This window comes from Mauremys mutica, chromosome 12 (assembly GCF_020497125.1).
Source record: "Mauremys mutica isolate MM-2020 ecotype Southern chromosome 12, ASM2049712v1, whole genome shotgun sequence".
Classification (NCBI taxonomy): Eukaryota; Metazoa; Chordata; order Testudines; family Geoemydidae; genus Mauremys; species Mauremys mutica.
Window position 1 is genome coordinate 59,881,770 of NC_059083.1, and position 25,408 is coordinate 59,907,177.

The following is a 25,408-nucleotide window of genomic DNA, read 5'->3' on the forward strand; positions in this document are numbered from 1 at the left end:
TGGGGTATCCCTGCCACTGTGAGTCGGGAGCATCCCGGCGGCACCTGGGCATGCCGCGGAGGGGGGGGGGGGCGGAGACCGAGGCGGCCCAACCAGCCCCTCACCGGTTTCTCATAAAGCCGTGGCCAGCTCAAAGCTGCCCAGTGCCAGGGGGACCTGCCCGCCCATTGCCCCCTTGGCACCCCGCCCCCAGGGGTTTTCCCATCGGGCCAGCAGGGGCCCTGGCACCACAGTCTGACCCGCGCTAGGGCGGGCCGGGCCCAGCACCGCCCCCCGTTACCCCACCGGATTTGCAGCAAACACCCCCGCCCCCAGCGCGGCTGCCTCGCCCCGGCGCCGGCCACGTGGGGCGGAGCAAGGCCCGGCCAGCGAAGCGCCCCGCCCCCAGGCGCTCGCGCGCGGGGGAGGAGGTCTGGCGGCTGGAAGCCGGCTCCTAGCCCCGCCCCGTGTATCAACCGCAACCATAGCTCCGCCCCCACGCGGGCGGGTCTCGGCCGCGGCCTCGCGGCTCGCTGTGATGGGCGGCCCAAGCCCCGCCCCGCCGGCCCGCGTCACAGCGGCGGACCCGCCCCCGCGGAGCCCGGATGAGGCAGGCTTCGGAGCCGGGGGACGCGGCGGGGGAGATGCTGCTGCCGTGACAGGGGATGCACCCGGGTGAGTCTGGGCCCCGGGCCCGGTGTCCGCTCCGGGGCGGGGCCGGCCTGAGTGCGGGGCGCTGGCTCGGGAGGAGGAGCGCGGGCTCTTCGGCTCTGGGGATGAGTGTGTCAGCGGGGGGCTCCGGGAGCGCAGGGGCGGCGGCGGCAGCGGCGGGCGGACGGAAGCCGGGAGGGGCGCTGGGGTGGGGGCTGCCGGGGAGCGGGGCTGGGAGGGAGACGCCCTGTGGCGGGGACGGAAGCCGGGAGGGCCTGGGGGGATGTCGGGGGGCTCCGCAGGGGAACACGGTGGCCGGGGCAAAGCGGCGCCTTGGAGGAGAGGAGCCGCGCGGGCAGGGCTGGCCGGGGGCGTACGGAGGCCGGGTGGCCCCACGGCAGCGTCCGCGGTTTCCTGCTCCGCAAACCTCACCGGATTGGATGTAAATTGACAACGGGGCAGGTCCCGCCCCCTCCTGCCATTGGCCGGGGTCGCAGCCCTTATGGGCTGCGATTAGTGACGGTGTCGTCACTCACCGGCCGGGCCTGGGCCGCGATCCCTGAACCCGGCACCGCCGGAGCAGAGCGCAGCGGCCCTTGGCCCCCCGGGGCTGGTGGCACCGCGTGTCGGGCCATCCCCGCCTGCCCGTGGGGGGTGCAGTGGCTGGCGGGTACCCGGGGGCTGGGGGATGTAGGGCGCGGTTACTGGTGAGGTGTGTGGCAGTTGGGGGACGTGGGGCGCCCATGGGTGGGTGCAATGCTTGGTGGGGGGCACAAGCTGGGGGGTTGTGGGGCACAGGATCCCCATAGGTCGGTGTCATGGCTGGTGAGGGTGTGGAGGGTGTGGGGGCATGGGATTCCTGTGGGGGTGCATTGATTGTTGGGGTGTTTGGAGCCTGGGGTTATGGGGTCCCAGTGTGAGGGTCCAGTTATTGATGGAGGGTGTGGAGGCTGGTGGCATGGGGTCCCTTTGGGGGTATATGGAGTGCAGGGTCCCCATGGGCTAACAGGTGCAGTGAATAAAATGAGGTGCAGGGTCCACATGGATGGTGCAACAGTTAGAAGGAGCAGGGGGCTCATAGTCACTAGAATGTATAATCCTCTTTGCACGTGATTTCAGTATTCTGGGTAGCGGACGCGATGCTGACTATGCCTGAGCGCTTAGTGTGGCTAGAGACGTTGCATTGTGTCAGCTAGTTGTAGGTAAAACATGGTCCTAGTAGATTTTCCCAATGGTTATCTTTTATGATGGTGACTGTGATTTGTCTCTGCTGGCCAGTCACCAACATTTCCACTAAACCAATGAGTAAAAACCCATTTTCAGCATGATTACTTTTCTTGGTGAAGGCAAACTTTAGGGTCAGGGAGGCAGTTGGGTAATGGGGTTGGATTGTCTATTTATTTATTTATTTATTTACACCCACCCCTCTACCCCAATATAACGCTGTCCTCAGGAACCAGAAAATCTTACGGTGTTATAGGTGGAACTGCATTATATTAAACTTGCTTTAATCCGCCGGAGTGTGCAGCCCTGCTCACCCCGGAGCGCTGCTTTACTGCGTTATATCAGAATTCATGTTATATCGGGTCACGTTATATCGGGGTAGAGGTGTATATATATTGGTAGCCAAAAATAGTTGTCTTATTGAGAATGCCCTGGAATCCACCCTCACTGCTGTGTTTGGAGAAAGAGAAAGGCCTGAAAAATGTTTGCTGTCAGATGGTTGCTAGGATACACAAATACGCTCATGATGTCAAATGCACTTAGTTCCAGTGAGTCATTAAAAATACTATTTCTATTACTGCAAAGAAAACGGCAGGTTTTGGGAGTTAGCTCAGTCAATTCTTGAGGAGAGAATTTTTATCGTGAGGGGATGCCCTGAAAAGCTTAAACTAAGTATCACAAATCTGTTGTTAGGTAGGCGAAGACAGTTGGAACAGGCAACACCTTGCTGAAGCCCTAAGGACGGATCAACTTCACAGCTTCCTCCCACACACACATACACACACACACTGTGCCATATTCCAGCCACCATTCTTCTGCCTAAATAGGGCTCTTGGAGTCTGTCTGTCACTGTTGTTCCTTAATCAGAGTTTGCTGGTGAGGCTGTGTCTTCCTCCTCCTCCTCCCCTCTGGTTGCCTAAGCATGCTGCCTCTGCAGTGCACATGAACGCTGCTAGTCAAGGAATCTTTGTGGTTTTATACGGATGAAAGTGATTTCTGTGCCCATCTCTGGGCAGAATGTTTTATATGTTGTAGTATTCACTTGTGGTTAGAGTTGTTTCTCAAGTGATCAGTTAATGATACAAATTGGAGATCAGAAACTTTTCTTTAATTTAGGATAGTTTGTCCTTGTTCAGTAAAATAAAAAATACAAAATTCCCCTTGTGTAGCGATGTACTTATGTTGCACTCACATAACTAAAATAGACTTGTCGCCTAGGATGTTTCTGATCTGAACATTTTAACTATATTATTAATATGAACTATAGGATGGGCCAGCTTGGATAGAGTGAAAATTGTGCCTAACGTGTCCAGTTTATTTGATGGCAAACGGAGTCCTGAGTAGTCTGGAAAATTAGTTTCTGGTTACAGCAAAAAATCTTAATTGTTGCAAAAAGGGATGGCCTCGTGGGCAGCCTTGTGTACACAGTTACCTCTGTGTTTTCTATCTCTTGTAAATATTAGCTGCATAAAGATTGACTGATAGAAGTGTGGACCAGGAGTTCAACAGCTCTTCATCCCCAATAAAACAGCCCCAATAAAACTGTCACATGTTTCTAGCTAGAAAACAATGAAGATCCCCAGGTGTGTTTGCCATAACAAGCCATTGCCTCCAACTTCTCCAGGGGTGACTCTGGAAAAATTGTTCCTCGGATAACTTTCTGGGATTGACATCTTTCCCCATCTTTGACATCTGGGAGGTAACTTTCTGGGATTGACATCTTTCCTCATCTTTGACATCTGGGAGGTATCAGAGGAAGTTCTGGGTTGTCCACAGGGCACCAAGACTTGGCCAATGACCTTTCTGACTGCATGCCAGATGATTATTTCCACAGTGGTATCAAAACACTATTTTGCATGCATCTGACGAAGTGGGTATTCACCCACGAAAGCTCATGCTCCGATATGTCTGTTAGCCTATAAGATGCCACAGGACTCACTGCTGCTAAAACACTATTTGTCATACATTTTAAGTTTTTAAGGCAATGCTTGTTCAACTGGGATAACTATATACATGGTCCCAGGAAGAGGTCCTCTGAGACATACCTGAAGAGTTTACCTTGGGAGGGGCAGATCTGGGGAGAGATCAGTCACAGAAATGAAATCATGGTTAGGTAACAAACTTTCCCTTCTGAATCCTGAGTTCTTTCCCAGTCCAAGCTATGTAATGACCAGTTTAAAAATAAAGTCAGGGAGAGAGATGAATACGACAGAAGGTGGTTCTCTCTTCCCTAGAATTAATCTAATTATTATTAATCTAATGTTGGAATTACCACTTAGATCCCCTTTCTGCAGAAGGATGCTGCTGTGGAGGATAGGAGGTCGAGCTTGTAGTGCTTTAATAAAGGGTTTGATGAGTGACCTGGTTGCCCCTTTACAAAGTTCTTCTGGTGACCGTCAGTCTTTCTGCCCAGAAGGCTGCTGGAGAACATGTGGAGTAGGCGCTATCCCTTCTGAGACCAGTCTGGACCTGCATGTTTTGCTGGATGCCATTGTTTGAATGGATGGTGTGAGAGCTTGTTACTCTGGTGAAGGTTCAAGTCCAAGCAGATAGGCCTGACTGTTGGTTTGGACAGAGATCCTTCCACCACCCAAGGGAACCTTAATACCTGCTACAGACTTGGATCAGCCTGTTTTCATGACACTGTTTAGCTCTGAGATGTGAGTTGCCCTGATGGAGGCTAGGTGACCTCCAATCAGAAGAGAATCTGCATCACTTTTTGTGTCCTCTTGCTAGTTTATGTATCCCATGGTGGTCATATGTGATTGAATCAGGATGTGCTCCTTCCTCATCTGTCCTGGAAATCTTGAAGGGACATCTGACCACTTTCATTTCTAAGGAGGAGATGCCCTGAACTCTCTAATCTTGACCATGATGGAGAAGGAGTGTGGCAGGTAGTTTTGTTTGGGGAGCAAAGCCTTGGGAATGTTGGATCTCCAAAGAGGAAGGGGCTCACTGCTGGCTCCAAGAAACTTTAAAAATTGGAATGTCAGTGGTTAGGCAAGGTGGGAGTCCTGTAGTCTGCTCTGCTTGCACCACTGGAGGCAGAAAATCTGGGGTTTGCGTGGGGAAGGAGTATGGCTAAGCCCTGAAGCCCAACTGACAAGTCTGAACTGCCTCCAGTATTTTCCAGGAGAAAGGTGCAGCCCAACGTCTTGGACCAGTGTTCTCCAACTTTATACACAGAAGATCACTTTTTTGAATTTAAGTGTAACCCAGGATTAACCCTTCCCCAAGACCCCACCCCACTCACGCCAACCTCCCCTCTCTCTGTCACTCGCTCTCCCCGACCCTCACTCGCTTTCACCGGGCTGGACAGGGGGGTTGGCTTCAGTAAGGGGTGCAGGCTCTGGGCTGGGGCCAAGGGGTTTGGAGTGTGGGAGGGGCTCTGGGCTGAGCCTGGTGCAGGAGGGGGTGTGGGGTGCAAGCTCTGGGAGGGAGTTTGAGTGCAGGAGGGAGCTCTGGGCTGGGGCAGAGTGTTGGGGTGCAGGAGGTGCTACAGGGTGCTGGCTCGGTGGGGGGTTAGAGCTGGGGCATGGGGTGCAGGAGGGGGTATGGGGTGCTGGCTCTTGGAAGGGGCTCAGGGCTGGGGCAGGGACTTGGGATGCAGGAGGGGGTTCAGGGTACAGGAAGGGGTATGGGGTGCTGGCTCTGGGAGGGGACTCGGAGCTGGGGATTGGGGTATGGGCTCCCACCAGGTGGCACTTACCTTGGGCGGCTCCCAGGCAGCGGCACAGTGAGGCTAAGGGTATGTCTACACAGTCGACGTTAAAGCTCTGCGAGGGGAATAGCTACCAGCGCTATCTACACTGCCACTTTACAGTGCTGAAACTTGCACTGCTGTGGGGGGTGTATTTTCACACCTCTGAGCGAAGAAAGTTTCGGCACTGTAAGTGGCAGTGTAGACAAGACCTGAGGCAGGCTCCCTGCCTGCCCTGGCTGCACGTCGTTCCTGGACGGGGCCAACATACCCCCTGGGCACGTGGCTCTGCACACTGCCCCTCTCTGCAGGTACTGCCCCTGCAGCTCCCATTGGTCACAAGCTCTGTTTCTGGCCAATGGGAACTGTGGGGGCAGTGCTTGCAGGCAGGAGCAGCTTGCGGTGACACACACACCCCCGGGCCGTGGGGGCGTGCTTCTGGGAGCAGTGTGGGGCTGGGGCAGTAGCCCTGCTACACCACTGGACTTTTAGCGGCCGGAGATGGCGATCAACTGGGAGAGTCTCCAGGATCGACCAGTCGATCGCAATCAACCGTTTGGTGACCACTGGCTTGGACTGATGGCAAGACTAAGCTCCAGACTGGACTACTTTCTCTCCATCATTGCAACAAGGGTTTGAGGGGCAGCTGTCTTATTGTTTGGACAACCTGTGCTAAATGCCTGCAGCTGGAGAGTGCCTCATTGCTGTGTCAATGGAAAGCAATGTGTGGTATCAGTGAGACAAAGTGTCCTCAGCTTCTGCCAGCCAGAAATGGACTGTGTTATAAACCTGAATTCTGATCCCATTGAACAGTCCAGTGCCTGCTGGACCAGCTCATTTGAAGATGCTGGATTTAATCTGGTGAGCTGGAGTAGCCACTCTTACCTGTGTTTATCTCTGTGTGCAGGGAACTGAATCCAGTTCTGATCTGATTGGACACAGGAAGTGTTGCTGGAATCACGGTTCACTGTTGATGTGCATACCCTCAAAATTCAGGTTTCGCACTTGGGTGCTTAAAGGTAGGTTCCAAAACAAATGATCTGTGAAAATCAGGTCACTTTAATTTGGTGACAACATATGGATTTTTAGGGGCCTAAATGAAGGCACCCCAGTTTCAGAAAGGTTGTTTTTTAATAAACACAACAGGGTTGCATCATGTAATTGATGGGGAGGGCTGATGCTGGAATTTGAATGGTTTTCATTCTCCCTGTGGAAAAATCAGAGGAAACTTTGCAGCTCTGAGGATACATTAACTCTGGAGGGCTGCCCTACCTTGCTTAGCTTATGAAATGTGTGCTGCGCTATTAATACCTGAGCGCATATACGCTTCATATGTGGCATCAACAGATACTGATTTTCATACATATAAATGAAATGACACTTCCAGCAGAACCCAATTCACTGTGCAGCCTTTTCTCACGAATTGAGGTGGCTGTGTGGGCTGAACATTATGAGCTATTAAATATATATTTGTAAAAGGCAATTTCCCTTTATTACAGTCATTCCCTTGACATTGGTGTGTGACAGGAATAGGCACACTGATAACAGGTTCTTTATCAATGTGCAGTATTTTGGGATTTATTTTTTTTTAAACTGCCACACTTGTTTCCTCGCCTGTTAGCTAAATGGGAACCTCTCCAGAACGTAAAATTCATCCATTGAAAACAGCTGCTAATTTATGTGCACTCAGCATCTTTGCACCTGTTTAAAGGAGACAGATTTTCTTCTTACCCCCATTACATTTTACCTCTTGCCACCACCTTTTAAAATTGTATTTAGGAATCATTCTGCAAACATTCTTCACCTTAATTCTCTACCCCGGCATGTTCAGTTCAGACATCTGGTGGTTGGTAGTAGGGGAAGAAAGCTTTCGTTAGCAAGTGAGTTCATTGATTGGACAGAGACAGTTCTCTAAGGCCACAATCTGCAGTCTTTACTCAGGTAAAGGCCTGAGTGAGGCTTGCAGGATTTGGACGTACAATTGTGTAAGCCAGGGGTTCTCAAACTTACTCAGTAGGCTGGAGCACATCTCAATGGAGGTCTCTTGGATGCCCTTCTTTCCATTCACAGTTGAGGGGACCACCTCTCCTCCTGTTCCTGCTCACTTAACATGCCCATGGCGGTTGCTTCCATAGTGAAGTGACGTTAGGGAAGTGTTTAGTGTATTTTTGGTGTCATTAGTGCGATAACTATTTTGCCCAATTTTTGTTAAAATCAATCAGCCTGGTTACCCTGACTCATCTTATCCTCTCTCTTGCCCATGGTTCTCTGCTGTCTGGTACCTTTCCCTGATGCTTGGTTCTCTTCTCCCCTGGGCATACCGCCCCTTGTTCCTATCTCCTACTGGTCCCTAGCAGCTGCAGTTTCACTGATGGCTACAGTCCCTGAAGGTGGCTCCTTCTCCTCATCCACCTATGTAGCAGTGGGCCCCAGGGGAGACAGCTAGGCTGGCTGATGATTCCAATTGCCTTTGGCTCTTCCTTCCACTTAAGAGCCTAGATGCTCATAGAAGCCGTTGGAGACAATGAAAGCCAACAACATGGGATCTCTCAGCACTCTGCAGATTCCCAGGGTTCCCCTACGCTGTGGCTGGGAGCATACCTCCCAGCCGGGGTACACAGGCATGCACTAGTTCCAGTTGAGCTAGCATGCTAAAAATAGAAGCGTTGATGCTATGGCACAGGCAGTGGCATGGGCTAGCCATCTGAGTTCGGAGCCAGGGGCTTGCGTGGGCTTGTATTGGGGGTGAGATGAGGGAGGGGTAAGCCTGAGCCACAACAGCCACACTGCTACTTTTAGACAGACATGCACTGCAGAGCTAGTGCATGTCTGTCTGCCTGGGCAGAGAGGCATCATTCCAGCTGAAGGTTATAGAGACCCAAGGAGCCCACAGGCCAGAGTTTGGGAAACACCGGCATTAGCAGTAATTGTGAGGAAGTGCTGATTAGTGTCTGTTCAGCAAACTCTGCTGACAACAAAGCCAGTTGTAAGAAGCAGATTATTCATCATTTCTGCATGGGCTGCTGTCTCCCTGGGCATTTCTGCAGAAGTGCAACAATATTTGAATAGTTGCTCTATACAGATTTCGTGTCAACTACTTGATAGATCAGCCGTCTTTTAAGTAATTATTTTTTCTTTATTTTGTGGCTCTTCTGGTGGCCATCAAACCTACCTCTTAGCTTACCTGGTGGTTTGATTTGCTGCTTAGTGGTCCTAGTGTGATGTGTGGGTGTCACAAATTGCACCAGATATGCTAGTCAGGAGTAATAGAGCAACACAGGAGGATTTCCTAGGGCTACAGCTTGACTTTCAAGCATCTCTTTCCCTTCTGAGGTGTGGCTAGACAAGCTATCCTGACCTTCCCGTATACCCCAAGAGGGCCTGTTCGGTGGTGGTTAATGGGAATTTTCAATTCCAAATGAAATTGACAAGCTAATCAGGTCATGGGAGGTGGAGAGAACTGTGCTGGGAGTGTGACAGCTAAACACAGAAAAGAGCTGATTAAACTTGAAAATCTGCAGCTGGGAGTTCTCAAATTGCTTGGGAAACTTGGCTGCATTTGGACTGGGGAATGGGTTGTGGGACACCGTAAAGGAGTCTCAGTCCAGGAGCAGCTTGCTGCCAGGGCCAGTGGTTTGTTGGATTGGGGTGTAACTAGTAGGCAGGAATTGTACTGGGACAAAAAGGGGTCAGAAAGGGATTGTTGTTTTCAGTGTTTGGTGCATTGATGATGTACTGTGGCTACGTACGCAGACGTTCTGAACTGATAGGACTAATTAACCATACCCATCATATCATTGGCTTAGTCATAATTAAGCAGTATATTCCTGGAGCTAACACACACCTCAGGTCTGCCATCTATATAAGCCTCTGCCATGGTTCGAGCCTTGGCTATAACAAAGGCCTTTTCTTTGCTGCTAAAAAAGGTGTGGTTTTTTACCTTGGGGTTTTACCATGCACGAGCTGTCCTGGGATAAAAACACAGGGAAGTTTAGTTTTCCCATGAGGTAAACTTGATGAAGTCTTGCACAATATCTCCACCTGGGTTAACCTTGGTGAGTTTACCTTGGAGCTCGCTGTGCTGGTAGAGCTGTACTGGTATACTACGCTGGCAAAGCACGCCTAATCATAACTAATCACTTTAGCTGACATAGCTTATTCTACCACCCCTGAGTGAAATAAGCTATTCAGGACTGGCAAAAGGACACCCCTGACCAATATGCCAGCAGAAATACTTAGTGTAGACCTGGCATCGGTGTAGTTTTAACAAGGCCTGTGTGTATCATGTAGACCAGTGACATATACCGTACTGGAGGTTCTGGGAAGGCAGTGCATAAACTTCCCCTATTTTCATTCCCCAGCATTACTAAGCTCCATTGGTTGTGTATTTGGAGTCTTCTGTCTGCTTAGTGTTGGAAACCATGCCAGCTCAATCTAATCTCTGTGACGCCACAGTAAACATTTCGATATTGGCTGCATGGCAAACTGTGTTCTCCTCTCTCCAGTTGTTTTGCAGCATCCCTTTCCCAAGCTCCAAGTGCCGGATTAAGTGCCCAGTCAGGAAGTGGAAACAAACCACTTCTTATTAGGGAAGCAGAGGGAGAGCAGCGTTGTTACCACCAACTGGAGCCCTGGGTTGGCTCAACAGATCGACACTAACCCCCTTGGCTTCTTCAGAGACAGTTTTCCAGAGAGATGGACAGAAACTAGCAGGGAGGAGTGTATCTTTTTATAGCCTGTCTCTGTGCTGGGACGTGTGCTCCCCCACACCCCAGCCTGGCTGTTTGAATGAGTCTGGCCCTCAAGGATTCCAGGGATGTGGCTCTAGTTTGTTCTCAAAGGTCTATACTTTTGTGGGGTGTTTGTTTCCTATGCCTGCAGGTTTGATTCCTGAGTGAGCCTTTTATCTTTCTCTTTGAAGGTGCTTTGGCACGTGCCATTTGGGAGCTGGCAAAGGTAGATTCTATGCCGTGCTTCACTTAGCTTGAGATTCTGTTATCGTGAAACATGAACGCCTGGAAAGGATGAATCATTAAGTCTCTTATCACACACCAAGCTACAATTGCTAATGCAGCATGCCTTGGCAATTGTACCTTGATGTGTGATAAGAGACTACTTGCATCAGCTCGCTCCTAGCTGGTTTCAGATACGTAATGTCTGGGCTTATATTGTGCTGCCAAGGCTGCAAGTTCCATGTGCCACAACTAGATACCAGATTTTACAGTTGTTTGGTTTGTCACAGACCGGCACCTCCCTCACTGGGAGGTTCCAGGGAAATGCATCAGGCTAGGAGACCATGGCTTCCACTGTGCTTCATTTGGATAGCTTAAAGGCTTTTATATTGTGATCTTTTCCAGGCTGGATTTAGTTAGGTTCTGCAGACTGCCTGGCCCAAACTTAAAGAGCAGGATTGGTTAGCATTGGTGGAGAAAGGGCCATTATGTTTATGCAGCAGCTTTGGGACAGTGATGTCCTTTCTGTTAGAGCCCATATGCTGCTGTTGTAAGAGGCATAAGATATCTATTGTGGTTCACCACAGAATATTAAGTGCAAAAATAGTATTTCAGTAAAGGATAGAGGTGCACTTACTAAAGCGACGGTGGAAGTGGGCAGCCTTCCAATCTTTGTATGAAAATGCTTCCAGCTCCCGTTTCAAGACAAAAAAAGCAATAATAAATCAACCAAAGACATGTAATCTGTATCTCAAATGGTTTAATAACTAACTAACAAAAAAAAAATCAATGTGGATGTGTTAGCTCTTGCCAGCGTTCACTTCCTGGTCATGTCCTGAGAACTATGATAGGGAAGCAATCAAGAATCCAACAGGCTAAAGTTAGTTATTGCACAGGCTAGAGTTAGTATTCCTGCCTGTGACCACAGCAGGTACTGCCAGTACAAGAAAGTAAAGAATGGGAAGGATGAGAGCCCTTTTTACCAGTGTCTGTGGAAGCGGCAGATGGCCTGATTCATGACTCAGAAAGCACTAGCTTTCTGAACTGGAGAGCATCTTTAGTGCAGGAAGGGAATGACTCTCTAGCAACATCCTGGGATCTCTGGAACTCTAAGTTTCAGGAGGGATCAGGAATCTGGCAGCCAGAATGGGTGATGATGTGATGGTTGTTTATCCCAAAGGCCCTTTGCTTCTTGCCATGTGTTATTGTGGTCAAATATGCATCTGATCCACCAGCTGGCAATAGGGACACGTTAAAGAGTGGGGGAACAAGCCAAGCGTCCTTTGACAGATTTTGACAGAGAAGGGAAGTCTGTCGTCGCCCTGGATGGTAGCATAGGTTAACTAGTCAGGCTGCTCTCCAGGATGTCTAGGGAGACCTGGATAAGAGAAGGCCATGTCTCTTAGGCTATGGTGGCAGAGCTTAGTCATGCCGACTATTTACCTATGGGATTCAGGTGGGTTTGTACTTGGCATGGCTAAGCCATGCCTCCTGTGTGTGACTGCAGCTACGCTGCTATTTATGCTTGCACAGGCTCAGTGAGAACTACTGGGAGTGTGTATGCACAAGCTGGAAATCACGTCCTTAGTGCACAGTGAGATGTAGCCTTGCTTTGCCTCTCCTCTGTGTTTCATCTTCTGGCTTTTGGAATAATTTGGTGGATAGAAGTGGTGGGTGGGAGGGAAACCAGTGAGATTCTAGTATGGAGGTAGCCTAGGAGAAGCTATTTAACACGTACAGAAATGACCTGTTTCATGGGTATTAAATACACTGGTTAGTTTTATTTTCCACATGAAATGATAATCTGGCTTTAGATGGGAGGATAAGGAGTGGTTCAAATCAGGGAGGCTACAGGAATGACAGATGTTGCATGCATCCTCACCTTGGCTGAGTCATGCCTGCATCTGACAGATACTTGGGGGGTCTGACTTTCTCACATACTGTGGCCACATTTGTGTAGCGTATCCTGCCAGGGAAGCATCACTGACTTGAATTGACATGTGAGGGTGGATTCTGTGCTCCCAGAAAGTTGGCATTGCATTCTAAACCCCGTGTTGTGTTCCATGCTCAGTGTTGTTTCAGGTTGATATTCAGTCTGAGCAGCACTGGGTCACACGAGAGAGGGCTAGGGAAGAGGTTTAGAGGTACTCTGTTATGCAGTGAGCTGTGCTGTTCTCTTGGCTTAGTTGAAGAGCAACTTCACAGGGATTCATTTTATGAGTGCTGTCACACACCGACCATTAGGAGACAGTATTCCCAGGCTCTTTCCTGCACCAAACCTGTTCACTCAGGCTGTGCAGTGGGTTCACTGTTTGACTCTGAAATATTGTAAGTTTTATGTCCTATTACGAAACCTCTCAGAGGCAGGGGGCCAATTGGTCCCATGCAAAGAGAAGTGTCTTCAGATAACTTCTACACACAGGCCATGAGCTGGTAGGTTTTAACATGGTCACAACTGTTAAAACTAGCACAGTTGCCTCAGTCTGAGATTCCCTCCTACTAGCTGTTCAGTCCTGTTCACTTGTATAATAAGGGCTTGGAAGGAACTAGCACATTTTCAAAATGGTACTTGATTTAGAAATATTTTCAGTTGTGGAGTTTTGGCCAGTTGTTTGGGTTCTCCCAGGGGCAGCCAATGAATGCTGAGCTGTGGTGCTGCTCTGTGTAGTCATACAGTGAATCCTGCTTTGATGTCCCAGCTCCAAATTATCCTCTGTGGGGAAAAGCCCTGGGAGAAGCCAGTGCATTGTCTCAGCTGTACTCTGAAAACCTCAGTGTTACGTGTTATAAAGGCTTGGCACTGCAAATGCTCCATGTGCAAAACTCCTGTTGAAGTCCATGAGTAAGGGCTTGCCATAGTGGGCTCTGAACTCCACTATGGAACTGCTAAGGCCAGGAATTAACCATAGATAGAGCAGAGCACTGATTGTTTGTTAGCTTAAGTTATCATGATTGTACTGGCATATATATGCCTTACAACAAACTAGCCTCTTCTTATTATTTATGTGTATCATGGTAGTGCCTATAAGACACTGTACAAATACATAGTAAGATCGTCCTTGCTTTGAAAAGCGTACACTCTAAATAGACAAGAAAAAGGGTGGGAGAGGCGAAGGGACTGGCCCAAGGTCACACAGCAGCAGGTCAGTGACAGAGCTAGGACTAGAACCAGGTTTTCTAACTTTCAATCTCTGCGGAACTATCCTGCTATTTGTAGGTGGTAGTTTTTTTGTTTTTGTTTAAAACCATCTAACAGTTAAATGTCAAATGAAGGAAGGCACAAGTTATGCCTAACTTATGAAAATAGATTCTCTGTTGAACTGTAGAGTCAATAAAAGCCATCTACAAGCCAGCCCCAGGAGTTATACATTGTAGTTAGGTTTCTGTAGGGGCTGAACCAGATCTACCTCGTTGGGATATAAGTGAAGTTCCCCAAGCTTTTCAGCTTCTTTTCGTGCCATCTGGAATTGGAAAAATGGATAGTTAACAAATGACAGATCTTAGGCATTTCAAAAGCCTTATAAGCAACCCTAAAAATGCAGAGCTTTTTAAAACTTTCCCTATCACTCTGCGTCCTCCCAAATGTCGGGAAGCTGCTGAGATGGTGGTGTGCCAACCACAGCAGCCTCTGAAACAAACAATAATCATTATAATACTTGGCAGTGGTGAGCAGTTCACTTCTGGGTGAAATTCAGGAATGAAACCAAGAAAGAGCTCTTCAGTGGGCTCAGAATAGCCTTCCTACCACTGAGCCCCAATACAGCCTGGGGACGAAGAACACCCTGTATCAGACCCACCGCCAAACGTCATGGGTCTAGGTTCGTTTCTTCTCTGAGCCTTCCCACCCAAGGGTCCTGCATGGGATTATAGGCTGAGTCAGCCTCCCATCATGCCCTGAAGCAAGTTTATCCCAGATACTGTGGTCTCTCTAGATAATAAGGTAGCTTGACCGTGCTGCTTATGCCTCTGAAGGCTGGGGTATCCTGGGGCAGGGGAAGGAGGGTGTGTGTGTGTAAATACACATGTCATACAGTAAAATGGTGAAGACTTTTCGTGAGAAGAAAGAATCCACCCTACCTCCACCCACAGCACAATCTACAAAGCCATAAAAGCTTCAAGGTCTCCGCTAGCCTCTCTCATGTGTTCCATTCCCGACCCCTGCAATTGGCAGGGATGACTCAGGTGTTTGTTCCCAAGGGTGTAGCTCATTTGAATGGGCAGGGAGTCGTCTTTGGATGGAGGTACTTCTATAAAATGATGTAAGATGCCTCGTCCAAGCTCTCCACCGTTTCCAAACTGGAATCTCCTGACATGTCACTTGCTGGCTGTTTAGTAGATTAACTACTTTGGAGCTGCAGAGAGGCTGAGCGTTGTGCATCTGGGAAGGAAAGTGTTTGCTCTCGATCTCAAGCATGTCGTGTGTGCCAAGCTGCAGCGATGGGTTCCCTAGAGGTACAGGTCAGAATGTATGCTCGGTTCTGTTAACAAACATGGTTCACGGATGAGGTTTTGAGCAGAGTTGGACTGAATTCACGTAGGTTGCACTTATGTGGCCTTAATGACGTTGAGTCAAGGGGACTGCGGGTGTATAAGTGAGGCCATTGCATGGAAGCTTAACCTTTGTACCTTCACAATGATAAATTGCCTTGGTAAGAGTTATAACAGGTATAACCAGTGCAAGGAAATGTACTGTAGAACTGGGACATATTCCCTTATGTTTATTTTTGCAGATTTAAAAATAGCTGTGAAAATAAATTCACAGCCAGTGTTTTCTGTTGAGAACTCCTGTGCTGCTACTGCCTAGGAACAGGCTGCTGCTCCAGAGCTGTCTAGTACTCATGAAGTGTGTTCACACTGCTCTGCCTAGCCAAAGGCAACTACCGCAGCTCCCCCCCCCCCCCCCCCCGCCAAAATAAATGAATATTCAACTAGCGCTGTCCTGTAAAAATTAACAGGCAAAAATCTGCTGCTGCTGCTATGATGCTGATAGGAATTTTAGTGAAGCTCCATGGGATCCATGTGTAAGCTCATCCTCAGTTCGTTGAAATGTGGAAAACAAAACGCTACTTAGACTGGAAGCTTTTTTTGGTGGTTGGACCCGTGTTTTGGTCTGTGTCAGTCTGGCACCTAGCACTGGGACCCTGGTCCATGACAAGGGCTCCTGAGTGCTACCGCAAAGCAGATAAATAGTGATAAACTCACGATTCTAAAACAAGGTGCATTTGAAGTGACTCTAGGGGCAGGGGGAGAGGAGTTTTTGAGGTGCTTAATGCCCCTTGGATGAATTTGGTCTCTTGACCTGAATTGTAGCAGCTGTAGGCTGAGCTGGAGAGATACAGTGGCAGCTTTCCTCTGCATTATTTATGGATTAAGTACTGCTGTCTTAAGGTGCTCGTGGCTTTTTTCCCCTTTATTGAATGCAGTGCAGTTGTGGTGTTCCACATTTACTGAGCATGGCCAGGCCTCTAAAATGTGGGTCACAGAGATGTCAATTTGGCAAGTCTAGGCCTGGAGGGATGGAAATGGGCACTGATGCTTGTTAGAGCCCCAAATGACAAGCTGAGTATGGCTGATTGAGCTGACAAGAGCAGCGTGCTATGAGGATTGTTTAAAGCAGGGGTACTCGCAACAGTTTTTTTCGGTGGCCTCAGAGTGGGGCCACCATCGCTTGCTGGTGGCCGCTCCGATAATTTTTCCTAAAATACTTAATTAACTTTAGGAAAAACATATAAATATCCACATAGACACATTCAAATCATTGTAATTTATTGATGTAGGATTTTTTTTCCAGACTCAATAATGAAAATAATGTATAATTGTCTCTATTCTTTACTGGACCTAAACAGAATAGAAACACAAATAAGGTGCTTTGTACGTCCTTGTCTTTTGCATTTTTTTTGGTTGCTTTTTTTTTTTTTCCTTTCAAGATGTGCTGGTTACTAAGTCTGCTGTGGAAAGTGATATTAACAAACACACAAATATCACTTTTCACAGCAGACTTACTCAGCCCCGGCAAGCCCTGCATGGGGAGGTGAATATGGAAGCAGTGGGGGCCTGGGGCACTTGGGGGGGGTGACCTTGGGGCCAGAGAATGGAGCCTGAAGCCCCGTGGCTGGAGCCTGTCACCCACCACCCCAGAGCTGAAGCCTGACCCCACCAGCCCTGGGAAGGTGGGGAACCCACTGCCTGCCTGCTCCTCCAGCTTTTATGTCTCCAGACGTAGGCAGGGCCCAACCACTACTGGTGGCTCTGGCGGAGGGGGCCGCTGCTTTAACCCCCCGCTCCCCATCACCGCCCAGGAGGCTGTGGCTCAAGAAAAGTCCCTGGTGGCTGTATGCAGCCATGGTGGCTGCATTTGAGAAACACTGGTTTAAAGTGTCTGTCCTGAAGGTGAGGGAGAAGCCAGCCCATTCCTACCCTCCTTCATGGGATTTAACAATGAAATCTGGGTCACAGGGCTGGAGTAATGGGCCAGATGCTAGTATAAAAGATGGGGCTTTCCTCAGAGGGAGTTCAGAGACAGCATCTTGGTAAGAAGCCCAGTGCAGCATGCTTGTTAAGGGTCGGAGAACAATTTCCATTGGGGCCTGCTGGTGGGTTCTTTCACTACATCTTTCACATCAGCCGAGCAAGAGGGATCTGATAAGTGTGGCACCCAAGCCTCCCCCCACTGTGAAACAAACGTCCCTCTGTTACTCATCCCTTTTCCCAGTAGCAGAATAAAAATTACAAGATGCGTCACTTTCGCTGCTTCTGCTCTTAGCTGAACAACTGTGAAACTGACCAGAATCTAGCCACTAAGGCCTGGTCAACACCTAAAATTTATGTCCTCCTAGTTGTGTGTCTTGGGTGTGAAAAATTCACAACCTTGGAGGAGACAGTTAAGCTGACCTCAGCCCCAGTGTAGACGCCACTAGGTTGATGGAAGAATTCTTCTGTCGACTTAGCTATCCCCTTTCGAGGGAGTGGATTTACTATGTGATGGAAAAATCCCTTCCGTCGCTGTAGTAAGTGTCTGCATTACAAATGCTACAGCGGCACAGCTCGTAATGTAGACATACCCAGAGCTGCTCAGAGCAGTACTCATCCTCGCTGTTGTAGTGAAGGGGGACAGAGATGGATTGTCTATGTCTTTGTGCTCTTGAGCAGCTCTGTGGCTCAAGGTGCACAGATCTGACCGTAACTAGCGCCATGTAATAAAGAGGTAGATGCTGCTGCCCAGAACCAGACTTCAGTGAAACTGAAGAGTCTGATAAATTTCTCTGTGCTATTGCCAGATAGTTTCCATTAAGAAGTGCATTGTTCATGCCCTGCTGAGTCAATTTCCAGCATAACCTTAGAGAGCTAACTTTCCTCCACCAATACAGGCTGGTCCAGATGCCCTGGCAAGGGGAGCTTTACCCTCTGAATGTCTTTAGACTAAAAACACTGTTCCAGGATGGGCAGTTTAATCATAGGACAGACTCTAGCCCTTTCTAGGTGTTTCTCATTTGATTTGGAAGGACTGAGTGAGTGAAATTAATTTGGTAACGTCTTCTGTTACCTGAAAAATGTAAACCAGATCAAAACCAAATAGAACTCAAATTAGTGAAAGAAAAATAAATGGACTTTCCTTCCTGTATGGTTGGGCTGTCAGTCCTTAAAGGGGACAAGTCTTTTTGCTAAGTGTGTGACTCTCATTAGCTTGATTGGGAATTATACTCTGCATCAAGGAGAGTGTTACCAACTCTAGACACAATACCTGTCCTTTTAAAAACACTTATTTTAAGTGGATTAATATTAAAATTTGATGACTGCTAATTTTAAAACCAAGCCTTGTGGAAAGAGGTCCTAGATAAGTGTGTGACGCTACTAATCCTTCAGAGCTAGGTTCAAAATATGACTAGAGTTTCTTCGGTTTCTGGTCTCCATGTGTTCAGATCACAAACCATCACAAAACTATCCTATGAGCTGGAATAGCGGGCAGGTTGATGGCTGGTGCTGGCCTGTCTGCACCGTGCCTGTCCATTCTCAGGGATTACTGGTGTCTGTTTCATGAACGCTGAATTCACTTGCAGTTCTCGGCAAGGCATAAAAACTCAAGAAAGGCCACAGTGATGGGGTCTCTCCAGTATTTAGCGGCAATCCCAGGGATGTCCCGTTTGTCTTTGTCCTTAGCTTATTCCTGTGTTTGCCTTTTGCAGGTTTCATTGATCATGGACTGTGAAGAAATCCCAGATTTTTCGAGTCCAAAAGAAGAAACTGCTTACTGGAAAGAGCTTTCCTTGAAGTATAAACAAAGGTATCGTTTTGGATTCCTAGACCAGTGCTTACTGTTAGTTCTATCAGAACGTAGCTAATCAACCTGCCTCTCTATGGGGGTTATGCTTTGATAGGTGTCAGGTGTGTGCAAATGAATTTCTTCGTTTTCATCTTTAGACATGCCAACTCAATCAGTAAGAGCCCACCGCTGGAAGCAGAGCATCTTCTGCATGGGCATTACCAACTTGAGAGCTCCAGGATGTGGTTTGCAGCCTCCTAGGGCAGATTGTATGAATTTTTGGGCTACCATTGGCATTAGCAGGGCTGGCTTTGCGGATTGGTATCTAAAACCCTGGAGCAATATTCTGCTTGATTCTGTGTTTCGGGGACCTCTGCCTGCTTTCCTCTGGAGTGTTGTCTTTCTGTTCTGCGATACTGTCGTGGATTGCGCAGGTGCAGCAAACAAAACTTCCTGCAGTCCCAATATGCACATCAGAGCCCAGGATGCTAATACATTCACGTTGCTTCCAGACCACTGAATGTGTCAGACTGGCGAAAGAAACGCAGAACTGGCGTATTTCACAGGGAGCAGGTTGAGGAAAGCTTTGAGGGGTTAAGGAAAGCTTTGATTTCTGTCCCTTTATAATTCACTTTCCTATAAACTTTGCTGCTTGCTGAGACCTGAGCTGTTAAGCAGAGGGCAGATACAGACATGTCAGTGACGTGAATACAGTGGGTAGTGGCTACTTTTAGCTCTTGAATACCTTGCAGTGGTGTGTGCTGGCTCCCTGCCTAAGTGGTTAATAACCTTAATGTTCTAGAAAAGGGTTGGGGTTTAATGTTACTTTGATGTGACTGTATGGTATAGCAGTATTGTTAGACTGCATTCAGTCGTATGTTTTTCAACCCAAACCAGGTTAAAAATTCCATGGCTAATACCAGACCTGCCCATGAAATGATTTAACAGATGCTGGCTGTGAAAGTTAATGAATGGAGAATTTTTGACAAACTCCTAGTCATCTTATTAATGACCTTGGGGCATGGAATTGTATTTAAACCTGTTTTTAATACAGCAGTTTGTGCATTGCACAGCAATGAATTTCCTTTCCTAGCTGAACTTCATGTAACTCTTACCTTACCACAGTTCCCTTCTTCTCTTTAAAGAGATGCTGTTTATATGAGTCCTGTAATGTGCTGGAGATTCTTCCTGGGTTTATCTTTAGACAAGATCAGTGGGTTTGTAACTTGACAAGCTAAACCTATGATTGATACGAATCCTCTGCTTACAGTTTCCAGGAAGCACGTGAAGAACTGGCTGAATTCCAGGAGGGAAGCAGAGAATTGGAAGCTGAATTGGAGGCCCAGCTAGTGCAGGCTGAACAGAGGAATAGAGACTTGCAAGCAGATAACCAAAGACTGAAATATGAGGTGGAAACATTAAAGGTATGGCAGTGTCTGTAATGGAATCGCCTGTTCTTGCAGGTAGTCAAAAGTGTGGTCCTAAATTATCATTCAAAATCTGTCTGGTCTGTATAGGTTTTTTGGTAATTTAGTATATGTGTCCAGAATATAAAGGGAGGACACCAGTCATATGTTTGAGATCCAGTTTTGAGTGTGACATATTCCTGATGGGTAAGACCAGGTATTTACCAGCAACGTTAGATGTCAGGTAAATTTGTGGAGGAATTTGCTATGTTTCTTGGCCATGTCATAAGAGGGACAGGACTCGGGTCCTTTGCTTCTGAGCTTGATCTTGAGTTTTGCCTGAGTAAGGGCAGCAGATTTGGGTTTTCGAAGACTTTGCCAGTTGGTGGATTTGTTGTTACTACAGCAAGTTAACGTAGCCATGTGATGGACACACTACAGATCTGCTTGGTTAGGCCATTGAATCATCTCGTTCATCATTTCAGCTGTAGGATTGTGAAGCTAATTCTTGTGAATCAGTGTGTTTTTTGCCCAGGATGTCTTTCGTTTTGTGAGACTTGTAAGGCAGTTGAAGACCTCTGACTTGTGCTTGTCCTTCAGCAGAGATTTTGATAGTGTTCTGTAGAGTGTTCAGGTAGATGATAGACTATTCTGATTAATGCATCTGGGCCGATCTGTTCTCACCCTGCCCTGGGATCTTGGAGAGCGCCATGGTTTGATCCTGCTCTTGGAAACTTGATTGGGGGCAGGAGATGGGAATGTAGCTGGAAAGCATTGTGTTCTGAGCCAGGGCAAATGTGCTCTGTGGGATCCCTGGTTATCTTATCCAGTCCCTGTTATAGCCGTGAAACCTACATGGTCTTGAGGAGGCCAGTAGCTTCTTCAGGAAAGTCTCCAGCTGCCTCCTCAGAGTTGTGGACATTCTTAACCAACCAGACTGTCAGCCTCCACCTTCCAGTTTTTCCAGGTGAAGGTGTTGGAGTGGACTTCCCCGTGAAGTCAAGACATAGATTTCAGTGGCTCTTACTTTTGCTCAGCGGTGGGATTTCAGGCCAGTTGTTGTTGTAGCATGATGGTTGTCTGGAGTGTGGGAAACATGCAGTCAGAATCCTCTTGAGCAGTTGTATTGCTTTCTGGCCACCTGTAGGCCTCCCGGACCTGCCATTACAGACTATTGAGAATGGAGGTTGATGGGTGTCTTTGGGAGAATAACTAGCTATTTGGTGACTGGATCCCTGCTGTGCACAGTGTTGGCTTTCTTTATTTCAGGGTGTGCAGGGCTGATGCTTAGTAAATATCCATGTTAATAATGGCGTTTCTATATGCTACCACCAACAAACCCACACGAGCTGACTGATTCTGGTGTGTTACTTTGTTCCCTCTTGTTTGGCTCTGGCTTGCCTCAGAAGGTTCTATATTAGCATCATTAATCTTGCTTCCCCTCTTATTTCCAGGAGAAACTTGAACACCAATATGCACAAAGTTACAAGCAAGTGTCGGTGTTGGAAGATGACCTGAGTCAGACACGGGCCATTAAAGACCAGCTACACAAATATGTGAGGGAGCTGGAACAGGCCAACGACGACTTGGAGCGCGCTAAGAGGTGAAGGCTACAAACCAATTGTCTTGCTAGATCTTCCTCGTGTCATTTAGCTTCACAGCTCTTGACTACCTCTAATGGATGTAACTTTCCATAAGGAGAGACCCTAGCTATTGTTGCTCGCATGCAGTTAAAGCTGTATTGAGGCTCCAGTCCAGTCAGATATCCAAGGCAGTTAGCCTCACTCACTCGTTAGCCCTGCAGTACAGCAAGAACCTAGAATCGGAGAGTTTCAGGCAGGAAGGGATCACCAGATCATCTAGTCTGACCTCCTGCATATCACAGGCTACTAAACCCCACCTGGTTACCCCGGTATTGGGCCCAGTAACCTGGATTGTTGGAGAATTCTAAAGTGTTCTACTTCATGCAAATCAAGTGAGAAACAAGAGCAGTCATTTCCACTCTAGTTTATGGATTCCTGAAAGATGAGAGCAGAGCATAAAAGCAAGCCTAGCCAGCATGCCAGGTTTGACATCAGCAGCTAGGTGACTCTTGCAGCATGTGTGTGATCCTTCCAGGACAAAGCCTCTTTCCGATAAGAAGCTAATACCTTATGCAGTCCCTTGTAAATAAAACAAGCCTAGGGAGTCTCTTCTTCCCTTACCCAATAAGCATTGTGGCTGGCTGCAGGGAATGACTGTATACTGGCTAAGAAGTGCATAAAACTAGCAAGAGTGCTGCTAGCAATGCCATGTTTGGAAAGTAACAAGCAGATCCTGCCTCTGTTGAACTGAATGGGAATGTTGCCATTGAGTTCAGCAGTAGCAGTATTAGGTCTCTGGCTATCTGGCATGGCAGACCCAGAGCTGAGGCTCTGATTTAGCAAGATACTTGAGTACATGGCTAACTTTTTAAACATGTGAGTTGTCCCATTGAAGTCAGTGGAATGGCTTGCATGATGTGTTAGTCATATGCTTAAGTACTTGGGGCTTGAGTTAATATTCCAGTCCCACACTTGTCTTGGCTCGCTGAGTTGTCAGCTGCTCGGTGCATGGAGGTGGTAGCACCTTGCAAGTCCTCTGGGGTTGATGCAGAGTGCTGCATTGACTGGCTCTGGTCGCTGAGCAGAAAGGAGAGAGAGTGGAGATCAGTGCTTGGGGAGCTCTTACACAGCTGTGGTTTTTTTACATCGCTTGAAGTCCAGCTGCGAGAGTTCTGTCCTGTCCAGCCCACACACCTCACTTCTGTGGCACTTAATGGTCTTTTCCAGGAAGCACTGGCAGAGCTGTAAAGTTTTGGACTTTGCTTACCTTTTCCTTTTGTTGTTATGCTTTCCAATGTGCTTTATGTCAGCTGATCTGAAGAGCCTAATCTTTTGGATTTTGTTTCTAGGGCAACAATAGTTTCATTGGAAGACTTTGAACAAAGGCTGAACCAGGCTATTGAGAGAAATGCGTTTTTAGAAAGTGAGCTGGATGACAAGGAATCGTTGCTAGTTTCTGTACAGAGGTTAAAGGATGAAGCGAGAGGTACAGCTTGATTGATTAATTCTTTGGTTTCGTACATGGGTGGCTGTGTAATAGAGATGTATTCTGACTACAGCTCATGTTTGTACAACACCTAAAATGATGGGCCCAAGCTGCTTGTGCAATGTTAATCTTCAATAATAATAATAATTTCTACACAGTTAAGGGGAGTAAAAAAATCTCATCTGGTGAGTGGGGGAAAATACCATGAAATCCATTCAGGATTTTTTAAATATATGAGTGCTGCTGGAGAATTCAAATTCCAAATGAAAACTGAGTTAAGCACAGATCTGTGTGTCAAATGCTTCCATTAACCAGGCTCTGTGTATGTTGTTGGGGAGATTTGAGGATGGGATTAGACATGGAAATAAATGCTAACTAACCTTGTGAAATTCTCCACTGTCCTCTGTAATCCTCTTGGGAGTTGCCTGGCTTATGGAAGATATCCCAGAAAGGATTGCAGTGAGACTTGTGGGATTAGTGATGTTACATTCTGAGACATCTTCAGTAAACCAGGAATTCCCAAAAGGATTTCACCAAGAAGAAGTGAGGGAAGAATATCAAAAGGCTGGTTGAAATGAGTTTCTCTGATAACTGGCATCCCAAAGCCTGGTTAGTAGGGTCACTCAGTTCACAAATCTATGCTCGCCATCACTCATATCTTATTGATACAAACATGGAGTTGTCTCTGACAGCAAAGACAAAAAGGAAGACCAAATGTTGTTGTCTAACGAAACATACAAATCACAACTTACGGTAAGAACAGTAATAATGAAACTCCTGGCAAATCTTCAGGAACATCTGAATGATCAACATTAATTACCCAGTTGCAAAACGGGATGAACAAAGTGTTCAACTTCTTTAAAATAGAAGAAGGAAAAACAAGCAAACAAACAAAACCATATTATTTTCTGGCCAGCAGTCAGATACATTAGCTGTTTAAAAAATTGCTGCTCTCACACTCAAATACAAAACTTCTGACTCTTCAAACTTGTGTATCTGGGCAGGTTTTCATTTTTGCTTTGCAGTTTGCCTTTGAAAACACCTCTAAAAGTGCCTGGCATTTTAAAAACTCTAATGTGCAACACGTTTTGTTTTGGCTTTTTCTGACAGTCCACTTGAGAAACTAATGGCCTGTGAAAAATCTAATTGGTTTGCCTAAAATAAAAATGGAAAACTAAGTTCACACTTTATTTAAAAATGACACCCTCCCATTTATTATTAATTTGCATTATCATAGCGTCTAAAGCCTCTTGCTGATTTTGGTGCCTCATTGTGTCAGGCACTAGCCATATGTACAACAAGAGACTAAAATCTAAATAGATAAGATAGAAAACGGGCGGTAGAGGAAAAAGATGCACAGAAAGGGGAGGTGTCACACAAAAGGTCACTGGAAGAGTTGGGAAAAGACCCAGGTCTCCTGACTCCCTGTCCACTGGATTACGCTGCCTTTCCAATGCCCAGACGTTCTCAGTTTCTTAACAGCCCTTTTGCTTGGTGTCTGGGGGTTTAGTGGGCAAACCTGGGGGTTTAGTGGGCAAACCTGGGGGTTTAGTGGGCAAACCTGGGGGTTTAGTGGGCAAACCTGGGGGTTTTGCCCTCTTGGCAAGATCATTCAGGGAGTTAGATGCCCAACTGCTTTCTCCACCCACCTCCCTTTAAATTAATGCCTATTATACGTTTTTAGTTTGATACTAGAAGAGTAGGGCATAGAAGCACATCCAGGGAAATTCAGCCCTGGTTGTTAAAAGAACAGTAAGGCTGCGAGACAAGTCACATAAAGGGTGAGACAAACATGCTGTTTGTCAGGCAATATCTAGGCCGCAACGGAGGCCAGTTAGGTGAAACCATATCCAGGCCACCTAGGTGGCACCACATTTTCTGCATGGGAATTTCTGGAGGTCCAGTGAAGAATGGCCTTTGTGAGTGTCCTCGCTTGCATTTATCTTTGCTGTCACTGTTAGGTCACGGGTGGAGCTGTTGGCCAGAAGCACCTTTGTGTTTGAAGCGATGACTCTCTCCAGCTCTGACACAGAGTTGTCCATGCCTTTGTGACCTCCCAAGAGGTTATTGTAATGCACTCTACACTGGACCACCCGATGACTACACACAATTGCAGCAGGGGCAGAACACAGGAGTCTGTTTACTCAGCTGTGCTGGCTCTGAGGAG

The 25,408-nt window shown here is 47.5% G+C and overlaps 1 protein-coding gene across 6 annotated transcripts in view; it reads left to right on the plus strand.

Moving 5' to 3' along the window:
* Positions 1-520: 520 nt before the first annotated feature.
* NDEL1 (nudE neurodevelopment protein 1 like 1) overlaps positions 521-25,408 on the plus strand; it is a 41,741-nt gene continuing 16,853 nt past the window's right edge. For 2 of the 6 annotated variants that reach the window (XM_044983012.1, XM_044983016.1), the window contains exons 1-6: positions 532-654; positions 6,462-6,573; positions 18,690-18,787; positions 20,037-20,190; positions 21,627-21,775; positions 23,105-23,241. In XM_044983012.1, coding sequence (XP_044838947.1) covers positions 18,702-18,787; positions 20,037-20,190; positions 21,627-21,775; positions 23,105-23,241 — 526 coding nt within the window. In that variant the 5' untranslated portion in view covers positions 532-654; positions 6,462-6,573; positions 18,690-18,701. Of the gene's footprint in view, positions 655-1,229; positions 1,343-6,461; positions 6,574-18,689; positions 18,788-20,036; positions 20,191-21,626; positions 21,776-23,104; positions 23,242-25,408 lie in introns of those variants that run through there. The other 4 variants (XM_044983013.1, XM_044983014.1, XM_044983015.1 and 1 more) reach the window with 4 other exon arrangements.